This window comes from Tiliqua scincoides, chromosome 2 (assembly GCF_035046505.1).
Source record: "Tiliqua scincoides isolate rTilSci1 chromosome 2, rTilSci1.hap2, whole genome shotgun sequence".
NCBI classification, from domain to species: domain Eukaryota; kingdom Metazoa; phylum Chordata; class Lepidosauria; order Squamata; family Scincidae; genus Tiliqua; species Tiliqua scincoides.
In genome coordinates, this window is record NC_089822.1 from 88,914,467 (window position 1) to 88,932,918 (window position 18,452).

The following is an 18,452-nucleotide window of genomic DNA, read 5'->3' on the forward strand; positions in this document are numbered from 1 at the left end:
CACCCAATTTTGTCAGTAACCAAGCTCAGAGGAAACCAGTTCTGCCAGTTTGCAGCAGAAGCCAACTGAATATAGTACTGATTGGCTAACACCAATGTTGTCACAAAGTAACCTCTCTTTACAGCACTTCTTCACATTTTTTCCTTTTATTTTTAAATTTAGGTTAATGAATGAGAGAGTGTGTGTTTTGTCTAGGAGTGATGAAGCATTTACTCTACAGAACTTTGATGTGCCTTCTATGCTTGTACCTTTAACAAAAAATGTTATGGTCACCCCTTTTGTTTGTTTAATGTAACATATTAAAATATAGAAAGAAACTTTAAAAATAAGCTCCCCCCAAACAACTGGACAAAACAAACAATTGGAAGAGACAATATTATTGGAGATAACTTGGAAGATAAAGACACAAAAGTCACCAGACCAGAAAGGAGAAGAAATATTTCGACTAATTGATGCAGATTGGATTGATCAAGTGAAGGAAGAAGAAATACTTCAACCAACTGACATAGATTGGAATGATCAAGTGAAGGAGATGACTATCAAGATGTTGATTTAGCAAGAAGGGTGAGTACATTAAACTGTGATCTGTTGAGGAATTCATGTGAAATTTATTAGAAAAAAAAGATGGAAATCTAAAGTCTAGAGAAGAGAAGAGATTTGGCAGACCTGTGGATATTTAGGTTGGAGATAAGGGAATAGATAAAAAGAAAGACAGTAATGTGTTAATTTTGTATGTTAGAAATTAAAGTTCATTAGATATCAGTGAGAATTTATATAAGCTTTATAGGTGATATGTAATATGTATAAAAATTTTAGTTAGCTTGATATTAATAGATGTTAGAATTTTAGAGGATAATTTTAATGAATTAGAATTAATGTTAGGTGATATTGTTTTGGATGTTTACGTATATGTTTATGTATTTAGTCATGAGGATATATTAATTTTGGATGTTATAGACAGAGAAATGATATATGTAATTATTAGGATATTAAAAGTTGTTAGAATTTAATATGTTGGATTATGATGTTAATTTTTGTGAGGATTTTATAAGCTAGATATTGCAAAGACACGAAGATCCCAATGAAAGATGAATTAATAGAGAAAATAATGAAAATGGACAGATTTTTAGAGAGCTTGGAGCAACAGTGAAACCGATATAGACTGAGTAATGAAAATTATTTTATGCTTGGTTGAAAATAAAGTTGTAGGGTATTTAGATGAATGTATTATATATATGATATTATATATGATATGATAGATAAATGATAAATGATATTAAGAGGCTAACGTAGAAGAAGAACTGGATTAGTAAATATGTAATGATTTATTAGTTATAGTGATGTATGATATCTTGCACCCTCTAATACTGTGTTATGTATTGTATGTATTGTGTTATGTGTGTTTGTTATTTTTGTTTTTGGAAAAATTTAAAATTTTTTTTAAAAAAGCTCCCCCCCAAGAGTGGGTTTGTCTTCCAAAAATAAAGCACTAAATGAACTTTTAAATGCATAAGCATACAGGCGGCACTTTAAACAACACAAAGGGCAGCTTGTCTGAAAAGAGGAACTAAAGCTATTCAGTCATTTGATACACGTGTTCAGTCCTTGCTCATGGAGGCAGCAGGCTCTGCCCTCAACCTGCCTGCATTCATTAGAGTGTTTCAGGAATCCTTTGGAAAGGCAGAGCTGCAGCAGGCCAGGATGCTGAAATTTCATTGCTCACTCCTGTGTCTTGTTTTTCCTAGTACTGCTCTGTCCTCCTCCCCTCTGGTCAGGACAATTACTTCTACTATGTATTGTATAGCATATCTCACTTCTCCCTTAAATCCGCAGGAATGTGTTTGCCAACTCTCTGTAAGGCAGGCACTAATGTGCAACCCACATATACACATTCCATGAGGTAACAACTCTCTGCTCAAGTTTACACACTGCAAAATATCCACATGGAGAACCATTGCACAATACAGACCTTTATCTACAGACTGGTTTCACAATCATTCTGATATTTTTGGATTCCAGCGATAAATCAGAGGATGTGCTGTATGTTTTCAGAGCATTGGAGAAGTGAATTGTCCAAGTCTTAGAGAGGATTTATACTCGCCCTAGAGATGTGCAGCTTGGGAGTGCTCAGAAGGTGGCAGCAGCTTTTTCTGACCATCTTCAGCAGATAAGCCCCTTGCACCTCTTCCACAAGGATCAGGACTTGGCCACCGTTACTCATGCAAGAAGAGCTTCCAGACTGGATTGCTGCAACAGTCTCTTCATGCAACTACTCTTGCAGCAATTTCAAAAGCTGAAGCCCTCACCACCTGAATGGGGCTACTTGAACCTGCACCAGCTATACAGCTGGTACATGTACAAGTGGACCTGAGAAGCCAGATAGTCTGGAGAGGGGGATACAATATCGGTAGTACCACTACTGGCAATATCTCCCTTAACCCCCTCTGTAAGCCTCCCACTCTACAGTGGGTCTCCTTGTACCTGGACCCAGTGGCGTCACTAGGGTTTGCGTCACCCAGTGCGGGATGCCAGCGCGTCATCCCCCATGCAGTGGGCGGGGCAACACCCCAGGTAGTGGGCACAGTGATGTACCATCACTCTGCTCCCACTGGTTTTTTGGGTTTACCTTTTGATAGAACAAAGATAGAACACATTCTGCATGAAATGACGCATTGATTGATATGTAACACGATGGAATTATTCCTCCAAACAGTGATTTTTTTCACTAGTGGTGCTACACCCCCCCCCCAGAGTGTCAACTTACTAACACCTTATTGCAGCAGTTCTCAAACTTTTAGCACTGGGACCCACTTTTTAGAATGACAATCTGTCCAAGACCCACCAGAAGTGATGTCATGGTGGAAGTGACATCATCAGGCAAATTAAAATAAATAAGTATAAATAATTAAAGTAAAACAAATAATTAAATAAGCAGAAGCCAGCCCTGTTGCACAAAGTGAATTTCCTTTGTAGCCTGCCTGCAATAACACCCCCCCTCCAAAATCAGTAATGTTTTCACCCCTACCCAGTGCCCAGTTCAATTAAGAACTTCTGTTTAAACCAGATCACTGGCAGGATCCACCTGGCTTTGCAAGTCTCAAGAAGGTTCACCTTATCAGCTGAAGCTTGTTTTGATCCTTTTTAGTGGGGGGGGGGGGAAGGCTGCCTTTTAGAGCACTTGTTTAGCTCCAGATGCATAGGATCAGGACCATTCTGGTAGCCTTGCGCTCTCCTTCACCTGATCTTCCACACCAATCAAGGCATGTTTGCTTACTCACGAGTAAATGCAACTGTGAGGCTTAGCTTTCCATAGGGCTCTATACATGCTTGGAGGGAGGGACTTCCTTCTCAGGTGTTTTTGGGGGCTGCATTCATTGGATCAGGACCATTCTGGTGTCCTTGGATTATTCTCAGCCTGCTCTTTCCAACGGACAAAGGCAAGTTCACCTATTCACAAGTAAACATGTGATACAGCTCACTTTCACTTTCCATAGGGATCCATGCATTTTTTGTTCTCCAGTTTTTTGGCCATAACTTTTGATAGGAGATATTTCACGCAGGTTTTTTGCACTGCATTCTGCATCCAACGGTGTATACCTCCTATACTCCTGGGGTTACTCCTAACCACTGAGATTCTAGTGTGTCACACACCCCCAGTGCGCATCACCCCCTCCCGTGTGCGTCACCCAGTGCGGCCCGCACCTGCCTAGCGATGCCACTGCCCGGACCAGCTTTTTAGCTAGTGCAAGTTCAAGGAAAGGGGGTGGGGAGGCTGACAAAAGAAAAGATATAATCTAGCATGTGCCATCACCATTGGATTCACCCGCTCCACAGCCTCTTCACCCCATTCCTCCCCCCCCCCATACCCACCACAGCCTTAACTGAGCTGGTGGGTACCAGGTCTGGCAATGTCCCTGGCGCACTGCCACCATTTCTGATAGTGCTCCCAAAATGCTCCACTGGCAGCTATTTTGTGACAGTGGAACCCAGTTCTGTTGTCGCAAAGCACTATGGCCAGCAGCCGAGTCTGGCATAGGATTGAGCTGCGGATTTTTAATGTTGCTTTTTCTTCTGTCCTGTTAACATTTTTGCATTTAGTAAGTGAACCGATGAATAATGTCTTGCATTTGAAATAGGATCAACTTATTTAATATTGTTTATACTACATAAATGAAAATTCTGTGAGACATCTCTATCCCTGCAGGAACACTCAACCAAAATTAAGTAGCAAGACTGTCCTAAATGGAGCACAAGGTGGCAGCACTACTGCACGGAAATCCACTTGGAAGGGCTGATTCAGTCACAGGCTTTGCACAGTGCCATAGAGGAATGCTTCCCATTCTTTTTCATTTGGGAACTACTGTTTGCCAGCATGGTGAACAGATTCACTTCTCCCACATGCCGACCAAGGGCTGGCCCAACCATGAGGTCAGCTGATGGGCTTGCATCAGTGGCAGGCTGTGAAGGAATTGAAGGGGCAGTACATCAGACCCTCCAACCTGCCATCAATACAAGCACAACGATCTGCTTCCTCGAGTTCGTTCCCCTCCTTACCCCAAAATCCTCACACACAGCTGTCGCACCAGAAGCTTGGGACTTCTGGTTTTATTTATTATATAAAATAAATGTTTTGATTTACTGTCCATGTAAATAAAACTGGAAGTCTTGCATGTCTGGGGTTGATGACAGTGCACGAGGCACATGGTAAAGGCTTGGGGGTTTTTGGTAGCACAGCGGCAGCCTTTGGGTTCGGCTTGTGTAGGGGTCCACCAGCCCATCACTTGCACCAGTTTGCCATTAGCTCTGCCACATGTGCCAAAGGTAGGCTTCACTGAGGGTGCAAAGCAACAGGCCATCCCGTCTGATATTGCCAAGATAAAAAGAAAGCCACCTGGACAAGTCTCTCTGTATCCCTGCTGCATTTAGCTTTCACCTGGTTATTGGTCCAAGAAAATCCACCTGACTTGGCATTGGGAAAATTCAGGTGCTAAGTTGAAAACTAGTCAGTCAGAACAAAGCTTCCCCCCAAAATGGTAAAAAAGAAGCCACCCAGTCAGAAGGATTCCCACCAGGTCAGGAGAAAGGCTGGTGCTGCCCAGCAAAGGCAGGGTTATTTCCTGATAGGTCTTACTCCTCCTATAGCAGTTCAGGGCTGTAAGCTGGCAGCTGATCGTAAGTGAACTTGCAAAGTTTAGCCAGAAACCAATTCATTTTTTCTTCTGAACTTTGCCTCAAATCTCAACCACAGAACGTGTCTGTTTCCTTGTTTTGAACCAACGATTTGCCTCGTATGTTATTTTTGAAGGAAAGCAAGGGCCTCCTGCAGACTTAGTGAACTAGCTCGCCAACAGCTGCATGGTGTGCACGTGCACAAAAGACCAACTTGAAAGAGAATGTCAGATCTTAGAAAGCGCCCCTCTCGATCGCCTCTTCCTGCAGACCACCCAGCACAGATGGCTGCAGGGATAGAACAATGTGGAGCATCACTTAACTGCCTGTGCCTGATGGCAGTAGTGCAAGAATGCATGGTTGTGCGTTTTAAAAGGAACTCAAGGGTACAGCCAGGTTTGTGGAAGGATGCCCAACCACTGGTTATCCTGACCTCTGTGTTGCCTAGGACTAGTACTGCAGAATGCCACCCCCCCCATGTCTGGGGGCTTTCTGTGGGCCCTTAAACCTTACTTCCTATTTTTGCCAGAAACCGGAAGTGATGTTTAAGGCCCTTAGAAGGTCTTTTGAGGGCCAGAGAGGCTCTCCAAATAGGCCAAGGAAGGTGGTGGGGGGCCCAAGCAAGGCACACCACCCTTGCAGGCATGACACCCCAGGACATTTGCCTCCCCCCCCCCGACCTCCCTAAGTATGCCTGAAGTCAATAAGCGTGAATTTTCCCTTTGGACTGCCACAGCCATTCATTTTTCTGGTTCTTTCATTCCATCACGGTATATGCTACAAGAAATATCAGAAGAGTTGCTGCCATCACAGAAATTAAATTTCACAACTGATTAACTTAGAGATCACTCAGAAGTGCCAAATATCTGAGTTCTTAAAATATTTTAAGGGCACACATAACCTGGTAGATGGGTAGGATGAATGATCTATGATTCATTTTTCAATGTGTAATGAAGGCTGCTATACATTAACACTCTGTGGCTGCCCCCTCTGCCACCCTGGATGCAGTGCACGCCCTGTTGGAATGGCTGCATCAGTCCTGGAAAGTTGGATGGGATTGGGTCCTCAGTAAGGTCCCACAGCTGTCAACAGTACTCAACCATGACTACACTGGACTGGGTCTATCTATGTGGGTGAATGCATGCGCACCCAAAGTAGGCAGAAATGGTGCAGCTTTTCTCCACTATGTAAATACATGGGAAGAGGAAATGTGACACACTTGTAACTTCTGTTTCCACAAATAAAAGAAGAATAGGGGCAGCTTCACGTTATGACCGATCTAGCAAGTCATGACTGTGGAGGCAAATTATCACACCAGGGGGCAATGTTGAGCAGGACAGAATGAGCAGGTTACAGAACAGGTTCACTCTCCCCATGCAGATTTTTTTTTGGGGGGGGGGGGAATAGATCCTTCCAGTTAAAAGTATGCCATTAGTATACATTTGTGCATAAGTCTACTTCAGCTCTTAGAAAATATGGCAGCATCTATAGAAACTGAAGTTTGATGGGCCCATGCAATAGCATGGTGATGACATTTTATACCAGAAAGATGCACCAAAGTGAAGATTCCACTCTCTGATTTTCAAAGCAAATTTATTTTCTTTTCAAATAAAATGGTTGGAAAAATCTTTACTATGCCTTGATTCATATCTGACAGGGCTTCCAGGGAAATGGATGAAAATACTATGTGGATCTGATGCAACCTCATAGGCCATCATAGGTTTGCCACTGTGAACTAGTCTAAAAAGGTACTGCAAATGTTTTTACACCCCCATACCCCTTTTCAGATAATAAACACAAGACAAGTTTAACTTTTAATGAAAAATTATATACTTGCACTGTGTGCCTCATAATCACTATAAAACAAAAGCAGGGTACAACAATGCAGTGGTTAACATAAAGAAGTCATGGATTTGACGACCGACTGATTGCTTTGTTGGTCATTTGAAACAGAAGAAGTGGCTGTTGCAGTTTTCTTCAGTGGATCTTCTGGATCAGGAACAAAGTGAAGTCAAAAGTGGCCATTTGTTAAAACAGTAAAAGAAGTTCGAGGAATCTGCTCTGATGTTTTTCATTAAAAAAACCTTAATACAGTCACAAATGATAATGCTTAACTATTTGTCAACACATGATTTAATTAAATCAGCATTTGCAGTAAGAAATATTCTTTTCTCTTTGTATGTGTGACAAAGCTAACTTTGCAATAATATTCTTTAATTGCAATTTTTATATAATTCATATATTTATATAGAGAGATAGATGTACTGACATATATTTACAAACTTCTAAACTGTGGAAATGGGCAAATGGAAACAGCTTTACTATTTTTCTTGCCTCTGTTCCCAGCATTACGCCATGTGACTGCTGGAAATTGCAGTCCAATACTCTACAATTCCTGAAAGAGAAGTGAAACTGTCCACTGATATCAGGTCAAAATAATAACCATCACTGCAAAAAAAAAACGCTCACCAAGGAAACAGCACAATGAATTAAGCCTCTCTTTCCCCCTAGCAAAGTTATCCCAAGACACCATAACTAGATCTCATTTCTGCAGCTGGGAATAAGCACTGGAAAAACAGATACTTAGACAAATACAACACAGTTTTGAAGTGTTTTTTTTTATTTTCACTTTTAGAAAAGGGAATTTCCTTAGTAATTTGGTGTTCTTCACGCTGGAGTTGTCTACAGCCTAGTAAAGGGAATAAAACATTCATTTCCAAGCAAATATATAGTCTTTATTTCTCCCATTATAAGATCACCATTTCTCAGTAAGAGCTGCATGCAATATAAATTGTTAAAGGAACTCTTTACCCGCCTTACCCCTATTCAAAGCTGGCTTAAAGACCCCCTTTTCAGCACAGAGTCCGCCTGCTTCATCATGTCCTGAGACTTTTTATCTCATTTTGAAGAGTACAATCCTCTGGAGATAAAAACATTGTTTGTATTGGCAGTTTCTAATAAAGGCTCAGAAAACACAGAGGATAGTCTTGGCATTGCTGGCCAAGAGCAGAAATTCTCCATGGTGGGTAGCTTTTTGGCCCACCCATGTCCCCTGGTCATTATGCCCTCCCCCACTTTCTCCACAAACCAATTCTTCTTTCCATCCATTCCTATGTAGTATTTTAGTTCCTGAAAATATCTAGCACACAGTCCAGTCTGAATGAAGCAACTGAACCATTAGCTTCAACAGAAATGTCAATGGAAAAAAATAGGATGACAGTGTTTAGCCTTGGCTGCATTGTACACCATGTTCCTATATAATTCTTTTAAAAAATTAGAAGGGTGCAAACCAAAAAATTAGAAGGTGTGCAAACCATGAATACAAAGATCTTTTATGGAAAATATATTTCAGTTGTAGAATTCTGACATTCTAGTTACAAAATTTGTTAAGAGTGTAGGATCCAATAGGCCTGATCCAGGGTGTGGTAAAAACATCAAAAAGTGCTGGGATCCAGCAGGGTAGCCCATGCCTGTCAACAGGATTATCCTATTGCCAGCTATGGCAGGAGAAAATACTTTCCTTAGACACATGGAACTCCTTCAGTTCTTCCTAGCTGATCACATTCCACATCCATGTGGAGCTTAGAGGCTTGGACCAGAATCCCTTGTAGATAACATTATCCAAACAGCTGGCCTATTTATAGCCATACATTTCTTCTTGATTTTCTGTATCCAATACAGAATGAATTCTCTCCCAAGGCTGCTGTGTTTATACTACTCTGCAGGTATACTGACATTTAGTAAGAGAAAATCAATACAGCAATACCTTACACTTTCATCTGGTGAGGTACCAGAGCATGGATGAAAGTAAAAAATGGATGAATGTCAAAGTATAGACTTATTTAACTTGCAAACTTATTTTGGCTGGTGAAAAATGTAGATAACTGAGTAATACATGCAAATGCATGTGAAACCTAAATAAACAGAAATAAAAGTAAAATAAACATACAAACATTGTGCAAGGTTGGAGAAAATGGGATAAAATTTGAAATATGGTTACAGTTGAAAAAGGTTTAAAGAGCAAAGCAATGAAAGTCATTGTATTGCTATATATTGCCTCATTTGTCTAATTAAAATATCAGAATGCAAAAATCCTGATTATTATATGTAACACCAAATAAAATTTAAAGAAATTTATGGGGGGTCACTCTTTTTCTTTGCCTCCCTTTAAAAAAAAATCAGTCAAAAGTAATCCTGTCATTTTTCACTCGTCCAAAATGTGACCTACTGTAGTCCAGAAGTTATGAATTTCCATCGTTAAACATTTTACTGCATTGCCCAAACTGGTAGCTTGTAACACTATGCCAGAAAACAAAGCACAAGAATAAATACCACATTTCTTTTCTAAATTTCAGGTTACAAAACTGTTCAATATTCTTGAAATGTTAACTCATGCAAACACCATGTCAGGTCAGCTTCAATATTACAAATACTGCATCAGTTTAGTGCCTTTTTATATCCCTTTTCATAAAAAAAGAAATTTTTTTTAATACCCCTAGAGCTGGCAAATACAGCTTTGGAGAAAATACTCTGTACACCCCACGTCTCTTCTTCACCCTAATATTCCCACTTCACACACACACGTGCACACGAAATTCCTTTGTTACCAACTCACAGCTTACACTAAAAAGCTCTATATTCTCTTTTAGTTCTGAAAACACTGTTCGAACAGCAGAATAATCCTTTGGCCTTTCTTCTTCCCCATCTCATCTTCAGTTACCTTCTCCAACTTTTCATTTCCCAGTAACATAAAACATTCCCTGCAGCTCACTTTCAACACCAAAGACTTTTTATATAATATGATTTTAATACCCTTCTGCTCTGTAACAATTTGATTCAAGTATAAATTATTGCTTCAGTAAAAAGTATTTAAATGGTTCTTATCTTTCTGACTCAGCTTGACTGCTCTTTACAGATTTTGCGGTACCCCTTCCCCATAACAACTGTTGCCCATTAAACACAGGTGATAATGCAAATATGCACTGAGAAACAAGAGGCCAAACCAATAACTGCAAGTATACAGACCATGAAAACTGTAATATTCTGATTTGGCATTCTTGTTACCCTATCTATAAACTGTGTTGCACTTTTAAAATGAAACTGCATTAAGTATACTGATTATAAAATAAGGGGTAGCAAATTTGCAACAAAATCCATGACAAGTTATGAGAAAGGTGAACCATCTGTGAGTCTCCCCCAGCTTTTCAAAATAACTGCAAACACAATACACTGTATTTTATGGCTAAATATAAGGAATGTGCATTCACATTTGCAAATTAACAGCCTCTGGTTTTCTTTTGCTTTAAAATCTGTTAAATTAAAAGAAAGAACTTTCAAAAAACTTCCCCCTATTTGCTAACAGCAAAAGAAAAGAATTATCTTGATATATTATGGCTAGCTAGGAAATATCAGAATTGCCCTCTTCTTAACTCCACATAGGGACTGATGAAGAGTTGCTCTGCCAAGCTCAACAAAGCAAAACATTATTTATTTTCTAGGTGCCACCTTGTGGTAAGAATTGATATAGACCAAACTGTTCCTTCTCCAATTACAAGACTGCGAAGACCATTAGAAGGAAGTAACGTGTCCATTCTGCTAGCTCTGAAACATGTCCACTCCGGTTGTCACCTGCTGCTGTTTCTTATCAGTGGCAATGACATCAGTTCCAAGGCTACAGCCTGCATCTTCATTTTTTGGGGGGTAGCAATTGCTTTAGTATAGCATGTTTGTGCATGTATATGTACATATATATGTAGACTGCTCCTGTTTGAATGTAGATTGCAGAGAATGGTGCATTTGTAATAAATATCAGATTAAAATGATGTAGCTTTTTCAAAAATTTAAAACTTTGTTCTATTTGGTTTCTCAGTCTCTGCAATTAAAACACTTGCTTATTTTCCAAGAGAACTACTCATTTTCTTCCTGATTAGCATAAATGCCAGCCTCCCACCGCAGTGCTAGGGCACTCTTCCTTCGGTTGACCCTGGTAGCCTCAAGGACCTGGAGAAAAAAAAGAGAGAGAGAAAAATAGTTCATTTGATTGCCCTTCTCCAGTTCACGAAGACTGAATAGGTAGCTGATGAAGAGTTCTGTGCAACTCAAAAGCTTACATCAAGAGACACTGGTCACCTAAAAGGCACAACTGTCTTGCTTCATTCTGCACTTCCTAATGTTTTCTTATTCACAGGGACAAACATGTCAGCAAAACTACAGCCTAGAACTAATGTAAGCATGTCACAGAAGCAGTGATTATGTTTACAATTCCACCTGTGATGCTGGAATTTTAGCAAGTCAATGAAAAAGCCACCACATGCAGAGAAGAACACAGCAATATTGAGATGAAGTGTAATTTGAGTGCAAAACACAAGTGATAACCAGGCCCTAAGAGGGACCCAGCTAGTGTTTATGACGATATAGGTGCGTTTGCTCTACAGAGAACCAAGAGCCAGTAACGAAAACCCACAGAAGGCTGTTCTTACGCTTTCTCTACCTTCCAGAAGACTTTGCAAATGTTTGACCCAATTGTCATCATTTTCAATATTTTGATGATCAAGGGTTGGTTTTTCTTTTAAACCATTACATATTACAAAATTTGGACACAAAAGCATGCAAACAAGGCAGGTTCTAAACTGCACTCTTTAGATATGAGTTTGTGTCATGCAGTCCAAGGCTGTGAGCTGGAAAGTCCCTGGTTCAAATCCCCCAGTAGCCACAGATTCACAAGGTGGTCTTAGGCAAGTCACTCTTTTCTGTCTCAGGCCAGCTTTATGGGGATAATGGCAACCCCCATATTTTAAGTCATTTTCTTTTGCTGTTTTATCATGACTGTGAGTTGTCAAAAGTCCCTCTTCATGAAGCAGAAAGAGGGAAAATATATTTTTTAAAATTATAAAGAAAAACACTACTGACCTACTTTACAAGTTTGTCATGAGGATTGAGATAATGTAGGATAAACCTAGGTTATTCCTAGGATATCCTAGGTTAAACCTAGGATAAAACCAAGATAATCCTTGGTTTTAAAGCACTATATAAATACAATGGGTCCTCCTTATCTGTGGGTCGGCAACTGCGAATTTGAATATTAATGGATGCTGAGCCCATGGCTAGAGGACTTCAGAGGACCTCCCAGACATGACCAGAAGTGCCTTCCATTTGCGTCCAGAAGGCTTCTGAGGAGGCTGGGAGGTTGCATGCAGCCTCCAGAGGGCCAGGTGTGGCCCCCAGGTAAGTAAATGTGGAACTGTGTGCCCCCACCGGGTATTTCATTATAAGCAGAACATTGTATCCATGGAGGTGGGGTGTCCTGGAAGAGATCCCCTGAGGTTACAGAGGGCCTACTGTACATGCTTTGCTGATATGAATAGCCTTGCTTACTTCTGGCACTTTTATTTTGAACTCAGCTGGCAAGTCACTCATCCCTATATTATGGGCACTCTCTGTAGCTCCCCAAAAAAGTGATGAAAAATGGATGGGGAAGCCCATGGAGTCCAAAATTAAAAAAAAACAAAAAAAAACTTTTATTCATTTACGTGTGCTAGCTGTAAACGTTTTGTTAGAAGCCACACGCCTGACAGACAACTGCAAGAACCCTTTTCCTGGAAACCTCCAATGAATGAAATTCCACATTTCCTTCCCCTGCCCTTCCTAGCCTGCTCATTCCACTGATGACAGCTCTCCTACAAGCTAGAGAAAGAGAACAATTTTTAAGGTAGCATGATAGTCTGTGGCAGACATTCTGTGGTGAACATAATTATTTCCACTGTCTCAGAATTTGAAATACAACTATGGGATGAGTGGTCACAGCAGCCTGGTCTGTTGCCCAGACTGTCTTCTGCTCTTTGAAAAAACTATTGCCTGCTGTCAAACTGTCATTGGCAGTATTGACTATACTAAGGGCACTTGCACTGTATCCAGTAGAGGATAGGGGCCAGAATTGCAGGCTCGCCATGCAAGCCACCACGGAGGCTGGATTCAGCCTCTGTACGCCAGCGCGGCTTGCTTGTGAAGAGGCGCAAACATGCTTTATGGCACGTTTGTGACTTTCCTGGGCCTTGCACTGGCCTAAATGCAGATTAGGATTGTGCTGCACACTCCTTACTATTTAGAATATTTATATACCAGTTTATAACCAAGAGGTTCTCAAAGTGGTTTTACACAGAAAAAGTAATGGGCAGAAGAACTTATGCCAAACACGTGCTTTCAAATTCTAAATGTGACATGATTAGCATATAGTTTGGGATCATGTTAAAGATGATGATAATAATAATAATAATACCAGTATTTATATACCACCTTTGTAATTGGATTTCTCCTCTGACTTCAATCCAAGGTGGTTTACAAAGGCAAGTAAGGGATTTTGACAATTACCAGTTCTAATTTTCCATACATTGTCTTCATTCCAGGTGGAATCCTCCTCAGTCCGGTATCTTTCTGGTTGCATTTGCCTCCACCTTAACTAATGGCAACTCCTTCACTCTCACTGAAGTGGTCATCTCACTCCTCTCCCTTGCTGGGATGACTCATCTAGTCAGCACTGTCAGCAGCTATACCACTCAGGAAGACCTCCTGCCCAAGATGGCTTGGGAATGTTGTCATCTGTCATCCTAACCTACCTCACAGGACTATTGTGAGGCTAAAACGCCAGTTCCTCAGAAGAAGAACTTGATAGGAATTGCTTCCAAACCTGAACACCAGTATGCAATGCAAAGGTTGTAAAGCCTCTGAAATCAGACAGCATAGAAACCATACTTAAAATTAGTAGGGCCATTTTGCATGTTATGCAGAAGCAAGTTGGAGCCTGGCACTGAACGTACTCTCAAAAGGCAATTTTAGCCCTTGAACAAATTTTCCTGCAGAATAGATATGTTCACTAAACTGTATCTGATGCATTCCCATCTTACATTTTTAGATGTATACTTAAGCTGTACTCCTAAAAAATATCCATTAAGTGGCCCAGTGAAAACCATGTAGGTGAAGCCTAACCCCTGAACTTTGAAATTTTCTTTTCTATGTGAAGTTCTAAGGCTCAGTTTCATCCTTTAGTACCAGGAATAGGTTGGGAGTCAGCTGCCTGAGCTGCCCGGTGTCCAATCCTGAGCTGCCCCGTGTGCGGGGCTGCAGCAGCGCCAAAAATGGCTACCGCTGCATCCATGGGGCTGAATTCAGACAAACAAAAGAAGTTTGAAGTCCCATTCTTTTCAATGGAAAAATAAGCATATGCTTTAATAACAATTCCACTGAAAAAAATATGATTTCAACATGCTTTTAATCTAGCTGGATTATTTTCATTGTTTTACCTTTTAAGAATCCTGCATTCCAGTATGTTGTTCAAAATAATATTGGAATTAAAAGTCTGGAATGACCTTCAAAAATACTGTAAACTGCCAACAATCTCAGAGGTATAGTAACAGATTTAACTGCCTGCACACACACACAATTTTAACCATACTTTTCCCATACCTATATGTTCCTTAATCCATTCACTAAATGATCTGAGATCATTTATTTTTGCAAATGATTCTTTATTCTTGCACTGTGCTTTGTTTTGGTAAAGAATTGCAGCCCAATCTTGAGCTGCCTGGGGCGCGTGGCTACAGTGGCACAGAGAATGGCTGCCGCCGCATCCTGTGCGCCTCAGCCTGCTGTGGAAGGGGCCTTGGGAGAAGGGAAGCAGCCCTACAATGGGGCTACTCACTTTACTGCCGACTTTACCGTGAGGGAAGAGTGTTTGTGTCGGGTAGCGAGACCCATGTGAACCCCACTGGACCCGCCTCCCTGCCTCTCCACTCCCACTCCCTGGCACATCTCCCGCCCGCCCTCGCCCCACCTCCCCATCATGCCTCCTCCATGCCCTCCGCCTCACCCCTGCTTAGAGTGCCACGGCTCGGCAGTCCATGAGACCGCCAAATGGCGGAGGTCAGGCGCACAGGTGCTAGCCCGGTGGTAAGGCTCGCAGACATGCCTTACAGCACATTTGCAACAGTGCATGGCAGCACAAAGCCGTTGCACTGAGCCCAGGATTGGGCTCTTAAGCAGTAAATACACTGCTAAACAAGATTTTAAAAGTGGTTCAAAAAAGTGGTTTAACAACTCTAAAGCTCAGTGACAGCATTCCTGGCAACAGAATGGAGACAAAGGGGATAAATTTTAAGAACAATCTAACAGAGCAGTCCAAACATGATATGAAAAATAAGCACAAAAGACCTGAATCTTGGGCAAAATTATGGGTTCTTGACCAGTAAGAACATTCAAGGTCCTGTTTGAACAAGGGCAGCCATCTTTAGCCCCTTAAATTCAGGCTGAGATGGGCTCCTGGCTTTTCCAGAAAGCTCAAGTCTGTCCTACAGTGAAACAAAGACATTTTAAACACTCTCTAAATTAGGACTGGATTTTTAAGAGGAGCTTGAAAGTTTCAGTCAAAGCAGGTACACATTAAAGTTGTTGCCAAAATTTCACCTGACACAAAAATAAAATGCATACAGGTATGCCCCGGTATCTGCTGGGGTTCTGTTCTGGACTCCCATATGGATACCTGAAACCATGGATACTGTGGATACCTTTAAAAAGAAAGGGGGACATTTTTAAAAATCTTGTTTTACCAAGATTTTTTTAAACTTTCCCCTATCTTTTTAAGAGGTGTCCCTGGAATCCATGGATTACTGAAACGGTGGATACTGAATCCAGGGCATGCCTGTATTTAGGAATTTTCCCTCAGTTGAAACACCCAAGGGTGTTTAACAAAAGCCAAAAGAGTTTCAACAGCGTTAGGTTGCTGCTGGATTTCAGCTCAAAGTAAGCTTGAAGGGTCTATCCTTCAGGTAAAATTTTTAAGTTATTCTGCAGGAAGCTAAATAGTTACAAAAGAATCATGAAATTTCTTGTGGAGTTTTACACAGACCTGGCAGTAATACCTTTTGAAGAGGTTATCGGATCAGAAACAATGAGAAGCCTATGCTAAATCTTTTCTGGGATCTCTTATCAGGGCCAAACTAGACATTATTTAATAGCATGTTGGAATCCTGGGACTCCCCATAATTTTTTCTTTTACAAAAAACAGCCAAGAAGTCCCCCAATCTGGATGAGTCTAGAGCAGAGATGTGGACACTCCACCCATGCCATTTCCTCCCTGAAAATCATCTGCCCACACCTTCCATTTGCCTGGCTGGCAAAACTTGAATACAATCTCCAAAGCCCTATGATTGCATTGCTAAGGGCTGAAACAATGATGTTAATCAACTTCATTAAAAGTAAATAGGGCCATCAATTACCAGATATATTTGTTTACTGACAACTGGGCAATATTTCTCCACCACTGAAACGATAAATCATATATGTGGTTTTCTTTATTATGAAAATAGTTTGACCTGCATTATTAATCACTGTAGTAAATTTAAAACCTAAGGGGACTTTAATATGTTAAACCAGAGCTTTTCAAACTGGGGCGTCACAACACCCCAGCCTGTGGACCCCGGCCTCTGCTCCCTTAAAGGGCGGGGGCAGTCTGGAGCTCAGGGGGGCGGCAGGGGCTTGGGTGCACTTACCCAAGCCTCCTGCAGCCTCCCGGGGCTGCGGGGAGCCCTGCGCGACTTTTTGCAGGGCTCCCTGCTGCAGTGAAAGTAAAAGCGGAGCGATCGCGCCCCGCCTTCCCCGCCCCCGCTGCCTCCCCCCACCCCTGCAAGCACTTAGTGGCTCTCAAACTCTCCCAGAGTTTGAGAACCACTGTGTCAAACTATTGATGCTAATTATAGTGTACTCAGAGTTCTTATAGTACAACATAGCAGGGCTGGTAGGAAATGGACCTAATCAGAATAAAAAACTTTGAAAACATGTAGATCAATAAAACAGAATTTTATTTCACAACTGAAAGGAAAGGCTATTCCTGCAGATTTTGTTTCGTATACTAAAAAAAGGGTTTCATACTCAGCAATTCAAGTTAGACAAGCCTCACCCTCATTGTTCCAGTGGACTGTCATGTAATTGTACAAAATGCTGTTTAACGGGAATGCAGTCTCCTAGCCAATCTACATACATTTATCTTCTAAGGCAGGGGTGCCCAAACCCCGGCCCTGGGGCCACTTGCGGCCCTCGAGGTCTCTCAATGCGGCCCTCAGGGAGCTCCCAGTCTTCAATGAGCCTCTGGCCCTCCAGAGATTTGTTGGAGCCCACACTGGCCCGACGCAACTGCTCTCAGTGTGAGGGAGACTGTTTGACTTCTCGCATGAGCTGTGGGATGAGGGCTCCCTCCACTGCTTGTTGTTTCACATCTGTGATGCAGTAGCGGCAGCAAAGGAAAGGCCAGCCTTGCTTTGTGCAAGGCCTTTTATAGGCCTTGAGCTATTGCAAGACCTTCATTCATTCATATAAGTTCATCTTTAATATATTCATTTATGTCAACTTATGTAAATTTATTCAAATTTTAAATGTAAATTAATTATTTTCTTCTCCGGCCCCCGACACAGTGTCAGAAAGACAATGTGGCCCTCCTGCCAAAAACTTTGGACACCCCTGTTCTAAGGCAAAGTTATGCTATGGCAGCAGTGGTAGGACTATGGACAGGTTCTAGCACTGAATGACAATGGAGGATACTAGACTTGCAAACACCTGAGCTGGAATCTAGTGTACAGCTGAGATACATGTTGAGCCTCATTATTCATGTAGGTTCTGTTCCAAACACTCATGTGGATGGCAAAAAACACACTATAGCAAATCAATTTAAAGAACAAAGTTTCTTTGCTCCAGTGATTTAAAAACAACCTTGCTGACCTTTGTGATGTAAGATAAGAGTCATTAAGAAGATAATCCATCAAGCAGTCCTCCTCCAAGTGCTTACAAAGGCATAAGAGCATAAGAACAGCCCCACTGGATCAGGCCATAGGCCCATCTAGTCCAGCTTCCTGTATCTCACAGCGGCCCACCAAATGCCCCAGGGAGCACACCAGATAACAAGAGACCTGCATCCTGGTGCCCTCCCTTGCATCTGGCATTCTGAGATAGCCCATTTCTAAAATCAGGAGGTTGCACATACACATCATGGTTTGTAACCCGTAATGGATTTTTCCTCCAGAAACTTGTTCAATCCCCTTTTAAAGGCATCTAGGCCAGATGCCATCACAACATGCTGTGGCAAGGAATTCCACAGACCAACCACACGCTGAATAAAGAAATATTTTCTTTTGTCTGTTCTAACTCTCCCAACACTCAATTTTAGTGAATGTCCCCTGGTTCTGGTGTTGTGTGAGAGTGTAAAGAGCTTCTCTCTACCCACTTTATCCTTCCCATGCATA

General features: G+C 41.5%; 1 protein-coding gene across 6 annotated transcripts in view; it reads right to left on the reverse strand.

Moving 5' to 3' along the window:
- Positions 1 to 6,970: 6,970 nt before the first annotated feature.
- Positions 6,971 to 18,452, reverse strand: part of PALM2AKAP2 (PALM2 and AKAP2 fusion) — a 287,822-nt gene continuing 276,340 nt past the window's right edge. For 4 of the 6 annotated variants that reach the window (XM_066616313.1, XM_066616312.1, XM_066616317.1 and 1 more), the window contains one exon: positions 6,971 to 11,169. In XM_066616313.1, coding sequence (XP_066472410.1) covers positions 11,077 to 11,169 — 93 coding nt within the window. In that variant the 3' untranslated portion in view covers positions 6,971 to 11,076. The remainder of the gene's footprint in view (positions 11,170 to 18,452) is intronic. The other 2 variants (XM_066616316.1, XM_066616315.1) reach the window with 2 other exon arrangements.